This window comes from Cydia pomonella, chromosome 19 (assembly GCF_033807575.1).
Source record: "Cydia pomonella isolate Wapato2018A chromosome 19, ilCydPomo1, whole genome shotgun sequence".
NCBI lineage: Eukaryota > Metazoa > Arthropoda > Insecta > Lepidoptera > Tortricidae > Cydia > Cydia pomonella.
The window spans coordinates 1101265-1116255 of record NC_084721.1 but is presented as its reverse complement, the minus strand read 5'-3'; the positions used below and the strand labels follow the sequence as shown (position 1 = coordinate 1116255).

The 14991-nt window shown below is 38.1% G+C and overlaps 1 protein-coding gene across 2 annotated transcripts in view; it reads left to right on the top strand.

Annotated features, from left to right (window-relative positions):
• Positions 1-14991, top strand: part of LOC133528119 (homeobox protein Nkx-2.1-like) — a 52823-nt gene that overhangs the window by 5245 nt on the left and 32587 nt on the right. For both annotated transcript variants that reach the window (XM_061865348.1, XM_061865349.1), the window contains one exon: positions 5213-5403. In XM_061865348.1, the coding sequence (XP_061721332.1) occupies positions 5213-5403 (191 nt within the window). The remainder of the gene's footprint in view (positions 1-5212; positions 5404-14991) is intronic.

Below are 14991 nucleotides of genomic sequence, written 5' to 3'. Positions count from 1 at the left end.
CAAATAGAAAATAAAATTAAAACTTAAAAAAATATTTAAAATAAAAACGACTGAAAATAAAAATGTCCATAAGTAGGTATTAATTTAAATTATTCGTTTGGTAAGATTTATCCAACGGCCTCACACCTTACGGTTAAAGCGAAAAAACAAAATTAAATGCATCCCCATTTTACATGTAGGAGAGGTACCGTTTAAAAAGATTGATTGTTTTATATACCCATACCAAATTGCAGGTTCCTAGCACTAACGACCACGGAGCCAAGCCTCGGACGGACAGACAGACAGAGAGACGGACATGGCGAAACTATAGATTCTTAGAGATTTATTTGCATCAACTGGTGGCATAGACCGCGAACCATCAGGTACAGATTTTCATGACCAATCGCCTCCCGGGCGATAACTCGTTAACGGCTATGACTAATGAACCCTCGTGGACGTCAACTGCCGCTTTGTAGGTGGGATGAGGAATGGCGGCCACCGAAACACGTAAAAATTTTTTTGTAATCGCCTCCCGTTTGACACTTTGTCAGATGATAGTTAATTCAGGATAGCATCTAAACTATCACCTGGCAAAGTATCAGCCGGGAGGCGCTGACTGACGATATATGCTCCTGGCCCGCGGTCTAGCAGTTTGTACAATAAATGCAGCAATTTATGTACCCACGACGTTGCCGTAGTTACAAGCTGTATAGAAAAGTATTTTTTTAAATAAATATTATAGGACACAACGGAAACATAATTGTTTAAAACTGCCAAGATAATTCTTGGCCAAGTATCAAGTTCTCTATTCAACTAAAACAACAACTGTCAATTAACAAAATTAACAAAGCACCAGCAGAATCGAAAGATAACAGAGTTAAATCAATTAAAATTATCCCCAATTATAACGTCCTAACCTGAAACGGTTGGCGGGAATTTTCCCGCCCTGTCAAAACTCAATTTGTCAAGTCAAACATCGTAATGGCGTAGGGTGTTTTATCGTCGGCACGCTAATCTCTATTTAGGTGCTTTAAGGTTTAAATTCACAGGTCGTTGGTATGAATGGTCCCGTTAGAGGGCGCGGAGATTAAATTGTGTAAATAGGGATTAAGCAGATAAGCTGTGCATTGTCTAGTAGGATGGCGCCGGGCCGATGCGTGTGGCTGATTTGGGTCAACCCATGGTCTAGTAGCAAACTAAAAAAAAACTGTCCAGAGCACGCTAACGTACGACTGTCACATTCAGGAAGGGATTTTGATCACTTCTTTATGAGTCCGTTATAATCCTCTTTTGTTTAGTTGCATGGAAGTGTCAATTGAATTCTCAGATCACGTGCAATCACAAATCACAACGTTATACAATTATTTTTACTTTCTTGAATCGTACGTACATATATGTTGTATGTAGGGTAGTCCAGGGTGTCCCATAGAAAAAGTCAAGTTCAGACAGCCCAAATTTATGAAACAGCCAATTTTATTACGCGGTTTTGGGGTTGATCCCGTAGTAAAAGTTGTTAAATATAATAAACACCATGTTACTATGTCGTTTTATTCGATTTTTTACATATGTATAGGTCTAATAAGGCGTAACGATAAAGATATGTAATGTAAGTATGTAGGTACTTATTTATTTACAGAGTAAGCTAGGCCAGAAGGCTTAGCTGATCGGGCTTCTAAACCTATTCTGCTATTTTGTACAGATTTAGAGTTCATTGTTTTTTTTTGTCAGTGATACAAATATCATCATTTTGATCCCACCATCACATAACATATTCACTGCCAACGTTTTCGTAGCGCTACGCTCGCAGCCGATTTCAGCGTTTTCCCGCATTGTAGAGGAAAGTGACTACGAACAGAGAACCCGCCGAGCGTTCCCGGCACTCAATGTGCTAAGTATTTAGGTGCCGGATAGTAATTGTAATTATTATTATGTTTTTTACTTACATTTTTATTTGTCGTACATATATATGTATTATAAATACTGTAGAAACTCGTGTTGTTTTGAAAACCTACTGAACGAAATATCTCAATGAACGCGTGCTAGGCCCATAACCTACAAAAACAAATTACACACACAACACACACACACACACACACACACACACACACACAGTTGCAGTCAGCAGTTGTACTCGCTTCCTGGTTGAGGTCGAAATTGTCATGGGGGTCGCAATTAGTGCTAGTACCTATTAAAAGCGAAGCTAGTAACTAAAATGGTCATACAAGAGCTTTGTAGTTTCTGAAGTGTATGTCCTTTCGTCCAGGTCCATGCAAATACTTATCTAAAGTGGTTATTAAGAAGAGATGCGCAGTAGATTTGCGTAGGAGGCTCCATTGACCACACAGCTCATTGTGCAAATACAATGTGGAACAGTCATTTATATATGTATAGTCCTCCTCATCGTTTTCTATGACGGCGCCGGCGACCCTGAATAAACATTATGGACGTTGTCTAGCATGAGCCCTAATGTGGCTGGCCAGGCCGAACTTGCTCTTAAATACTCTACCAACCAACCAACCAACCGCCAAGAGGAGGCGAGGCTGACAAAGCGGAGCTGAATCTAGCCATTTATAATATTACGTAATAATCGAAGTCTGATAGTTAACAATTCTTCTTCTTCCTCGCGTTATCCCGGCATTTTGCCACGGCTCATGGGAGAAGGGGGTCTGCTTGACGACTTATCCCAAGATCTGGCGTAGGCACTAGTTTTTACGAAAGCGACTGCCATCTGACCTTCCAACCCAGAGGGTAAACTATGCCTTGTTGGGATTAGTCCGGTTTCCTCACGATGTTTTCCTTCACCGAAAAGCGACTGGTAAATATCAAATGTTTCGTACATAAGTTCCGAAAAACTCATTGGTACGAGCCGGGGTTTGAACTCGCGACCACCGGATTGCAAGTCGCACGCTCTTACCGCTAGGCCACCAGCGCTTCCTGCCAGCGATGGACTAAATTATATCGGTGCCGTAAAATAAAAATAATAACAAACCCTCTTAGACTAGGTATTAACCGGCGGTGAATATGTCAAAAACGTTGAAAATCGGCGTCTTTTCTGTGAACATTATAAAAAAAAATCCAAGACTTTCATCATAAAAGTTTGAAGAAGTTTTATATACCTACTGGTTTTAAGGTTCGTTTCTTTTATGATATTCTATAATAATAATTCAGCCTATATATGTCCCACTGCTAGACACAGGCCTTCTCTCATGCGCGAGAGGGTTCGGGCTATAGTCCCCAAGCTAGCCCAATGGGGACTGGGGACTTCACATATACCTTTGAATTTCTTCGCAGATGTTTGCAGATTTCATCACGATGTTTTCCTTTACCGAAAAGCTGGTGGTAAATATCAAATGACATTTAGTACATAAGTTCCGAAAAACTCATTGGTACGAGCCAGAATTTGAACCATCGACCTCCGGATTGAAAGTCGAACGTCATATCTACTCGGCTACCACCGCTTATTGGTTATGTAAATTACCGCCACTTTGAATATTTTCCAAAAAGCGAAACGACAAAAAATCTATCTATGCTAGGCAACTACCAAACCTGCTCACAATATTTCACGAGAATCGGTTTAAAAATGCGACCTGCAGAGGAGATCATCTGGACATACGAAAGCCTTTTTGCCCAAGCTGTAACGAAGACCTCCACTAACGTTCGGTCATAAAAGTTTTCGACCGAGCGAAAATATCACTGCGCAACAGCTATCCTTTAAGTTTCAAATGTTATACTCAATAAAACTTGGTCGTATTTTTGATTTACGGTAAATATAATTAAAAAAAAACTTTTTTTTCTTTAATTAATTTTATGAAAAACAATGCTCTATGCGTAGTGCACATAAAAATGGCATTCTCACGCCAGAATATTTATTATTCCCATGGTATTGCAACATTAACATACCTACCTCTAAAAGTCTTGAACAAGACACACGCCAACTCAATGACATGTGTGGGTGTACAAACACCACAACGAGCTAAGATGGCCGCTTGTCATAACAATTGTCAAGGTTAGATTTAGGCTCAATAACTACGGAACCGGGCACAGAATCACAGAATTCCTGTTTATAGACTAAGAGCTAAACATAGATGATGGTATACCATTTCGAGATGATCAGCTGCCGGACGCCCAGGGGCCTAGCCAAGATGATAATCGTTTGCGCTACGACAGCGTAACCCTATTTGTCTCTCCACCGCACTAATAAGGAAGAGTGATTAGATAACTCTTAATTTCAATTACTTTGACTTTGAAAATTTGCCCCCTCTACATATTAGGCATTTTTCATAGTAAAATAATAATTATAATAACACTTTCGATGCGTTAGCGTTCTTCATATCTATTCCAAATTTGAAATAAAGTAAATTTCAAAGAAACGTAGTGAATATATGCTCTTTGTTTCAAAGTAGTTCTCCAGATATTTAGCAATGTGATAGACTGACGGATGGACAGACAGAGTAGCACCATATAGGTTCCTTTTGTACCTTTTTGGTGCGGAGCCCTAAAAAGGAACACGTAATAAAATATCGACTCATATTGGAGCGTTTTCAGATTGTCCGATTCGATTTCTGATGTCAAATGGCCTTTGGAGAAAAACAGCTGCTAGAAAATGCCCTATGGCATTATTTTTGCACCAGCGCTTTCTTTACAATAACAATATACATAATGATTATATATACAGAGGATTACTATAACTAGCTTAAATCTAAAATAAGTTCGTGATTTCTGCAAAAAAGTTTTGCACGTTAGGACCCCATGGACCTAGGGTTTCAAAGCTTTCTTTTGAACATGAAACAATAATTAAATGTTTAAATAAAGGCACTTTTTTTACTTTTTATCGCTTCCGTGTTATCACCGATTTTGCACTCGATAGTCACTACATAGTGTAAAACAAAGTCGCTTGCCGATGTTTGTCTGTCTCTATGTAGGTATGCTTAGATCTTTAAAACTACCTACTCAACGGATTTTAATGCGGTTTAGGTGATTCAAGAGGAAGGTTTATAAGTATAATACATACTCGTGCGAAGCCGGGGCAGGTCGCTAGTACACCATAAAAAACGAGATGTGGAAATTTGCTACTGTGAAAATTTGCTAACATCCAATCCATTCTTCTAATTTTGTGAAAATCATCTAACAAATCGTACATAGTCGTATTCAACATCCGATATTGGATGGGACATGGGACACTATAAAAATGCTCTTACACTTCACAAGTCCTAATAACCTTTTCCCTCCCCAGGTCTAACTCCTCCGGCAGCAGCATCAACTCCCCGCTCGGCGGGGGCTCGTGCATGGCGGGCAACCCGTACGCCGTGCCGCTGTACGGGCAACCCGTGCAGGGCTACGGATGCGCGCCTTCGGACCTGCCCCACTATGGAGACATGCGCGGGGCCTCGTGGTACCCCGCCTCCAACGACCCCAGGTTTGCCAGTGAGTGATTCATACAGGTCTTTCAAAATACGGATTCAGGCAGGGTCGCCATGTACAGAGTTACTTTAATATTATAATATTATTATAGGACATTATTACACAAAATTGACTAAGTCCCACAGTAAGCTCAATAAGGCTTGTGCTGAGGGTACTTAGACAACGATATATATAATATATAAATATTTATAAATACTTAAATACATAGAAAACACCCATGACTCAGGAACAAATATCCATGCTCATCACACAAATACATGCCCTTACCAGGATTTGAAATGAAATAATAAATAAATAATGAAATAATTTATTAATGCATGTGGAGAATGGGTTACATATATTAGCTAAAATTGCTACTCTAGTAGTATCACCAAACTCTACCTTTTCAGGCGTACATACATTTCAGACGACACACACACACACACACACACACATAATCACATTATATAACATCGATTTTAAATAATTTAACTTAATTCTATAACTAACATAAATAAATTACTGAACCCGGGACCATCAGCTTCGTAGGCAGGGTCACTACCCACTAGGCCAAACCGGTCGTCAACTTTAAACAACCTAAATACACTATGACTATGACTGCAAACGTTTTCCAATAGGGTTTCATCATCGAGATTATATGTGATATATTCTGATTCATTATTATCAATTAGGTAGGTAAGGTAGTAAACAGTTCAGAATATTTATATACATGAATTCGGTGTCTTACTATTAAAATCGTAGACCTAAATTGTATGTTAATATTTTATTACAAGGTAAATATTTTCTTTGATTGAACGTAATAAATATGTAGGTAAGGTAGATAACGTTTTGACCATACACTGTTATGGTGTACATTTTATCCAATATGACACTAGATGTACTTTTCTTGAGCCTGCCCATTTAATAGAAGTTGGCACATGCATTCCTAACTTAACCCCTCGAGTCCTCAGGACGCGATATCACGTCGACAGAAAGGTTACCTACCTACTAACAAACAAACATTTATTCAGCAAATAGGCCACAGGGGCCTTTTACATGTCAAATTCTTACAATCATAAAAATAACAAAATACAATTACAAATATGAAATAAATTAAATATTAGATATTTTAACAGAGTACACCGTCTCTAAATGTCGAATTTCATAAAAAAACTATAATAAAAAAATACAAGCAACAAATATTAAAATTCTTTAGAGATGTAAAAGTCTCTAAGTGTCAGAGATTAAATATAATAAAACGATCATTAAAATATCCTTAGAAATGTAAAGGGGCTCCAAGACTTCAATTCTTATATAAATAAATAAAAGACATGAAATTAACAAACAGTCAATATTCGAAAATAAAAGTCTTAGGGTTAATCTCGCAAAAACCTTATTTTAAAAACTATAAACAAATCTCCAAAAAGGCCATCAAATGGGCCGTAAAAGCAAAGAGGCGGGATATATTTCCATCGTGCAAAACTTTTTCAAAATGGCGTCCACGCATGCGCGCAACCCGACACGGGTTGCCAACTTAGCCCAGCCAATTTATCGTCATACGATACTGTGCAAAGGTTCATGCCTCTTTTGATAGGTGTGAAATTGTGTAGGGTTTCATTGCAAATTTGTTGGGGACCTTGTAAACATTCACTTTCGGTTACGTGGGGTAATTTTTTTTCGAGTAACCTTGTTAACCATGGTTAATTTTAACGCACCAATTATGACGATGATGACTCTGAATGATTCAGAGACATGTCAGTCGCTTCGCTTGACAGACAGATGAAGTGTGCGAAAGGGAAGCCATGACGTATATGGACAAGCCATAAGTGCGAAAGAGGCAGACTACATATGAGAAAACGTAACCAATTTTGAGTTCGAAGGCGGCCGAGGTGGCCAAAATCATATTGCCGTATTTTTTAACGTGAAAAATATAAGAGAATCAAATAGAAAAATATATATTAAGTAAATTAGTGACGATGGTGTCATGTTGTGTACCGGGTTGTAGTATTTCAGGGCCAAAAAACCCAGGAAAATACTCATTTCACAGGTAATTATGATATTCCTAGCGAAATTTTCGTAACGATATTTTATCAAATTAACAGCATAAAAAGTGTGAAAAACCAATTTATACAGTTCATTATAAGTTTTTCTTCAATTGTGTGTTAATATTTCATCATATTAGTCAATAATTTAGAATATTTTGTGTAAAAACCTAAACTGTTACTTTACGCTAGGGCTTGACAAAATGTTCATATGACTGTATCGATAACTTGTCGGTATATTAGTAGGTATGGAATTATTTGTTCACAAGATATCATTAAGATATTAGCTTTATAACCGACTTAAAATAATAACGATTGTTATAATACCTTTTTTGAAGGTGCACATGTTTAGCGATAAATTTAAACTTCACTTTCCAACACAGTACTTACATTTTAACCACTTTTCCACGGCTTTGCCGCCAACACAAGGAAACAAGACAGCGTATACTTGTACACAGCGTATACACACCCAACCTAAATTGTCAGCAGGAAAAGGCACGAAATTCAAATTTTCTTTGGTAAGTCAACTCTTTGCGAACACATTTTCAAACAACTTCAACCTTATCATTTTCAACTTTTTCAAATACATTTGAAAAAGTAGTCGATAAAGCAGTTAAACATCGATAGATTATTAATATGTCGTAACATGACATCACTATTTTTGTTCGCACATAGACAATTTACGCACACACTTGCATTTCATTTTTGGTCACACTTTCGAAGTTTGACAGTCGTTCTATACTATCCTATTTCTATGGAATGATTATAGGGACCGTGCGCGTTGGAGGGTCTGCCATCTTGTGGTCTGAATCGGAACCATAAACATGCACATTTACACGTCAAGTGTTTTCTTGTGCATAGTAGGTGTTGCCATCTTGTGGGCTACATCGGAACAATAAACATCACATTTACGCTTCGCGCCAAAAATCTGACAACTCCTGTGCTGCCTTCTACAGTTCATGCACGCTCCCTATCTGACCTTGAATGCACAATCTAAACCATTTCATTAGATTATAGACTTTAAAATTAAAAACATGCCTAGTTATTCTGACGATGTTCACTTAAAGGCGATAGAATAGAAGCCTTTGTTTTAATAGTATTGGTAAATCGTTATAGAGAGAAATTAACACTTAAGTAAACCAACTACATATAGCCAACAAATGTCGACGTTATGGGAAGTGAATCGTTAAATCCAGTGACGTGATATGGAGTTTACACTGTATCTATATGAATCTTTTAAAAATTCCCAAAATTCAAGAAGCGCAAATAATGAAGTATCAAGCCATAGATATCAAACGTATATTCAAATCTCGACCAAAATCTGAAGAATCTTTATTCTCAATATTGAATTCCCATCAATGGTGACAAACCCAAGCCTGGGTAAACACCATTAAGCACAATAAAAAGGCGGAGTAAGTAAAACAAGCCTCCGTCGGCGTCGTGCCGGGCGGCCGCGCGCGCGACTTAGTAACCAGAGATTAATGAGACAGACCAGACACTTTCCAAACATTCTGGCGATGTCAAATACAGCTAAGAAGATATAAATTAAATTCCCATTCCCATGAACCATGTGCCGTATCGGTAAATGTCCAAAGCCTGCCAATTTTTTTGCGATATCGGGGTTGGGGTGCGTAGTAAAAGTGATAAACTGAAATAGATGTCATATATTAAATAGCTGATACAAATAATTTGATTTGTTCCCAAAAAGTTGTAGTCAAAGTTGTTCAGTATGATGTAACATTGCCTCAAGTATGGCTTACGATTGCGAAAATACCCTGTATTTAACCAAAAAACCGATTAGATGAAAGTTATAAAAAGATAATTTGAGGCCCGGGAAAGGATAGTTTTTAAGGTTCCGTACCCAAAGGGTAAAACAGAACCCTATATTACTAAGACTCCGCTGTCCCTCCGTCTCTCTGTCTGTCTGTCTCACCAGGGTGAGTGGTGACAGACGAAAATTTCAACTGTCAGATACTAAAAAACAGAATCAAACAAATATTTAAGGGGGCTCCCATAAAACAAATGTGATTTTATTGCCGTTTTTTGCGTAATGGTACGAAACCCTTCATGCGCGAGTCCGACTCGCACTTGGCTGGTTTTTTATCAATTATCATCATCATTCCACTCACACGAAGTCACGGGCAGAAGCTAGTAGGTAATAAATTCATAAGCACTACGTGTTTTTCCACATATCGTCAGGTGACAAGCAAAACTCACTAATGACTAAAAAATAATTACTTTACCAAAAATCAACCTTATTTTTGTAGTAATAAGGTTCATTACGGCTATGAACTTGTGGTGAATTAGTGAGTTCTGCTGGTCACCTGACGATATATATGGTAGGTGATAGTGTTACAAATATTTAGGTAAGTACATATGTATTACAACTTACAACTAGTGGCTGTGAGCTGTAGACCTCGCGTTAAGCTTAGAAAATTAAAAAGTGAAAAATACTTACTTCTTTGAGTCGTTATCAAAATTAGAACAGTGGTTCCTAACCTTCTCAGTTCTGCTACCCCTATGACTAACTAGGGAACCCGATTTTACCCCTACTCCCAATAAATATCAATATTCTTTCTTACAGGTCTAATTTCTGTTATATTTAATTGAGCTTATTACCCTCGTAAAATATCAGCTTTACCCCTACGGGGGTAATTACCCCCAGGTTAGGAACCGCTGAATTAGAGACTAGGTTTGACAAAGGACTAAGTGATGACGGTTCAAATAGACTGCAATTTTTTTTGATGTTTCGTGTCAAAGATCGTTCCTCAAAGCACTTAAAGGGATAAAGTAGTAAGTATGTCTTTATTACAATTACCGTGTCTGACACGATCGTGCTCCGTAACCTGATCGGGCGAGCCCTCCCTGCAGGTGCACCGAGTATCGCGTTGCCGTCGGGTAATTGCGATCACTTGTCTACGCGCTACTCGTTCGGGGATCTGTTACAAGACTGCTGTGATGAGCCAGGACAGATCATTTAGTAGGGTGGACCATAAGAATAATAGTACAAAGTCTTAAGTGTACTTTACCGTGTAATTTTGTCACAGTTAAATACCCAGAGGGACAGATTACCATGACATTACTTTTATACTGCACAGCCGCGCAATATAACCCTACCATGAAATAATGAAAATCGAAATTTCTTAATTTGGCTCCGTATCGCTCGAATATACTCATGTATATTACGCGATAGAAAGGTAGGTAATGAAATTTTGTATTTTATTTTTCACGGTAGTGCCTGTGTAACAGAAGACAATGCTAAGCTCAGCAGTAGCGGCGCGTGAAAATTCTGGCTAGGCAACTCGGAACAAAAAAACACCTTAACATTATGTACTTTTTTCATGATAAAAGTGAGGCGTGCGCTAGGTGTGTCCTTGGGCGCGACCTTTTGCAGTTAGTGTATAACCACCTAAACCACCTTTGCCATACTATTATACACACAGCATACAAAATATCACTGGTTTAGTAACTTTATATAAATTTGTGCACACAAGTAAGTAAAATCACATAAAAACATTTAAAACTCTAATAATAACAACAAGCCTTGGTAACAACCGGGACGGGAGTCTTCACAAACACAAATTCTAAAACCTGTTACTACAAACCTACAAATAGTACTTTCTTTGAAGAACGTTCTTTATCAAATTATGAAACTTGAGACTACATAGGTAAGATTCTTGGATTTTTCTATTAAAATTCATCTTTTTTTTAAAGGTTTTTACAAAAATTGTTATCAATGATAGCAAAATACTGTACAATTTTACCCATTTATTCAATTCAATGTTTTTGTATGGCAATATTAAGCATTCGCGCGGCAAACGCCACTCGATTCAAAATTGTGAACCATTACACTCCAATATAAATCTTACCTGTTTGTATTTAAGGTTTAAATTCAAATGAAGCAGTATGTTAATAATAACTGACGTTATCGTGGCCGTGTACAGAGGGCCTACCGTGTACCCCGAAGTTCACAAATTGCGAGCATCTTTCTCTTTCACCCTAATTACGCCATTGGAGTAAAAGAAAAAGTAGCCCGCAATTTGCGTACTACGGTGTTCGTGGTAGGCCCCTCAGTGCTCGCGGACTTTATGAATATGTGCGTGCATTTTTTCAATATAAACCTTATGCTATTACGTTTAAGGTTTTTATTCAAATGAATAACCCGATATAAGACCGAGTTGCTTTGAAGCTCATTCGCGTGGACTCTCTATAGCAAACTTTATGAGCGTGTGCGTGAGTTTTCGTATCTGTATAGTGACGCATGAATGAATAGTCAAGCTTAGCTTCACTTCGCGCGCCTGCTATGATTACTTGATTAGTGCTTTAGTAAATCGTGTTATCAATTCCAAGGTAATGTAATACGTAGTGTTTTCATTATGGATATATTTTTAATTTTAATGATGATATAAGTTTGGTTTATGTAGCAATAAATTTTAGGCAAGCCGGTGGGAATCGAGTTGTATGGACCCGCCGCCCCCATCTAAGCTGTCATAGATCACTTAGGTACGAATAGGCGTGTGTGCCATTTTGTGTAATAATAATAATAAAATACTTTTTTGTGTACTACAAAGAAAAATACATGTTACGAACAAAGACAGGACATAAGTGAGTAGGCGTAATTCCATAAACAATTTAAATTAGAGCAAAATGTATTTTGTAAAATAGGTTAGGTACTGGCCGCGTAGCCAACGTGCATATCGTTCACGCTCCGTGGCGAACGAAACGCAACTGTCACAGTCGCACTAATATGGAAGAGTGATAGAGAGATATAGCTACGATACGGAGCGTGAACGATTGTAACGTTGGCTACGCGGCCATATACCTAACACATTCTACATACAGGTGTGCTAACAATTAAATTTGTAGGTACTTGTACTTATTGTTAGCCAAAGACACAACGTGAAAATAAACACCCAATACATGCATATAATTATGTTTGAAAGCGTCAGCCATATCCATGGTAAAATTCACAACGCACAAATTTAGTTACATACGTTACATACACGGAGGAGTTACATTTTAGATAATTTAATCTTGCCCCTCTAAAGTTTTAGGAATCAATTATTATTGTTTTCAACTAACAATAATTATTTTCTCCCTTGTTATTTTCGGATTTGAATAGGATTAAGTAAGCAAATGTATAAAATTATCGATATTAATTGGAACATTTGAGAACTTGGTATAATATCTAAAATATCTGTTAAATATTTGTTAGTACATAGCTTATCATTTTCTCTTCTAATTTGTTGATTATGTAATTCACTCTATGTAAGAAAAAACTCTTTCTTACGTAACTACAAACATACATTATACTTTACAGGCTTAAATTTAAAGCAATGAAAATTTTAACTCTAAATGTAAACTAATTTCGAATTTGGAACACTCGAGAGACAAGATGGCTGTCACCCGACACCACTCGAACGGTAGACAATACAAACCCAAAGACAATAATTGAGAATCCAAAACTTGGTTCCATAGAAAACCCAGTAGTCTGAGATGACTGGGAGAAAGTACAAACAAACTGATTGAGTCAACAATAATAAACTGTCTATCTCGAACAGCTCAGAAAACAAAGATGGCGGCTAATCGGGGGATAATTAGGCGCGAAACGTTTCGAAATCGCGGCTCTAACGCTGCAACTGACGCAACTCACGTCATGAATAAGCCTAATTAAATCCGCTCTATTCAAATTAAATTACGTGTCTACCTACTATTTTTGTAGTGTGTTACGAAAAAACTAAGTCAATGATTTATTATCCGGTTAGTTAACTATTCAAAAGAATCTAGTCATTAATGACGCACTCAAGTATTGAAGCCCGTACCTCGTCCCGGTTACCTATTTTCTATGTATTCCTCTGTTAGTTTGCGAATAACGTCATTATGGTCAAACAAAGTGCTCCGCGGTGTTTACTTATTGTAATATGCAATTAGTTCAGCGTTTATAATCCGCCGGGCTGTTTGATTTACCTTTTCTTTACAACACCGCAAACAAAACAATGTGCTCAAGCGCAATCAGATCAAACAATTCTCAAGTGATTAACTCTCGTACGAAAATAGAGGCACGCTTCCGCACAGATAAGCATCTTTAGAGGAGATTAAAACGGTAAACCTTAACCGAGTGATGTCTGTACAAAAAACATGCACTCGAATACCGTCCACCGAATTATTACACCACTAGAAAAAGTGGTCCAAGCGACGTCCCCTGCGGAACGCCCGGCGGCTGGACTCCCGTACCTGTGTGTCCGGGGGAGTCTGTAGGCAGAGACAAAATAAGCAATTCCGTCCGATCGGTCCCATGTTTGTTCACCACTAGAGCTTTGGCTGGGTAAACATAAGGCCTCACGTCTGCAAATAGCATAAGGTCGATGCAGTCGAAGGCTCGGCCCGGTTCAGAGTATACGTAGCTACAATTATTTTATCTATGGTAATACGAGGAATGAGCAAACAACGTTCTCCAGTTTGTTACTACTAAAAGTTATTCAGCTTCTAGTGGACCCTTCAAGTTTAAACTTGACACGTTTATAATTTGAAATTAATTTCCACGTTCGAAAAATACCTGCAGCGTTAAGTGTTGCTATACATCAAACGGCGTCAGCGACACGCGGTCAGCTAGCTAAAATTAAAACTGCCGCGGGGAAAAAATAAGTGTGTGACACACTTAGTTGGCGTGTAGGCGCGCCTAATGTGCCGCGAGTGGACGCGTCAGCGGCAGACGGCCGCAGTTTATCTTTCTTTAGTGTGGCAACACTGAGGGAAACAGCCCGCCGCGAAATTGTTTGCTATTTCATTTCCCACAGTCTCGGGGATGGACACTTCGCTTTGACATGTACCAGGTGGAGTGCATTGGGGATCCAATTAGAATTATCAGACTCGTGGTTGTGCAACGGAGTTGTTTATTTACTTTGAATCGGTTGAGTTTTATTTCAACCATATAATTATGGTATTGAGAATTTAAAAGCGTTTTTATTTGAATACTTAATTTTGTATAATACCTAAGATTTTACATCGAGATTGGAAAAGAAGTAAAGTATTTAAATAATAAGATAAATTATGAAATAGTTACAGAACATTAATCGGCTCACTAAAATTTAAAAAAGAAGTGTGCAGGTTTTTAAAGGGTCAACAACGCGCATGTAACGCCTCTGGCGTTTCAGGCGACCATAGGCTACGGTTGACTGCTTACTATCAGGCGGGCCGTATGGTTGTTTGCCACCTACGTGGTATAATAAAATTACACACCCTTGTGATCTTCGCCATTTCTCTACTATTTTCATTTCTAGTACAGTTACCTAGTACGGCCAAAGTGCTCACAAATATCTGAATGCGCTTCTATCGTCAAGGCGCTAGAGTGTATGTTCAGATATTTTTGAGAACCTCGGCCCAGTACCTTACAAATTGCTTTAAAAATAGTTTGCTTACACTAAAATTATGGTAGAATCTGTTGGCAACTTGGCAACCGTATACAATGCATGTCTACGTTTATTCCTGAGATCCTATACACGATAGTTTTACCGTTATCTCAAAATTAGATCACTATTAGAGCAATCTAAGATCGGGCAGCTTCCGCGCG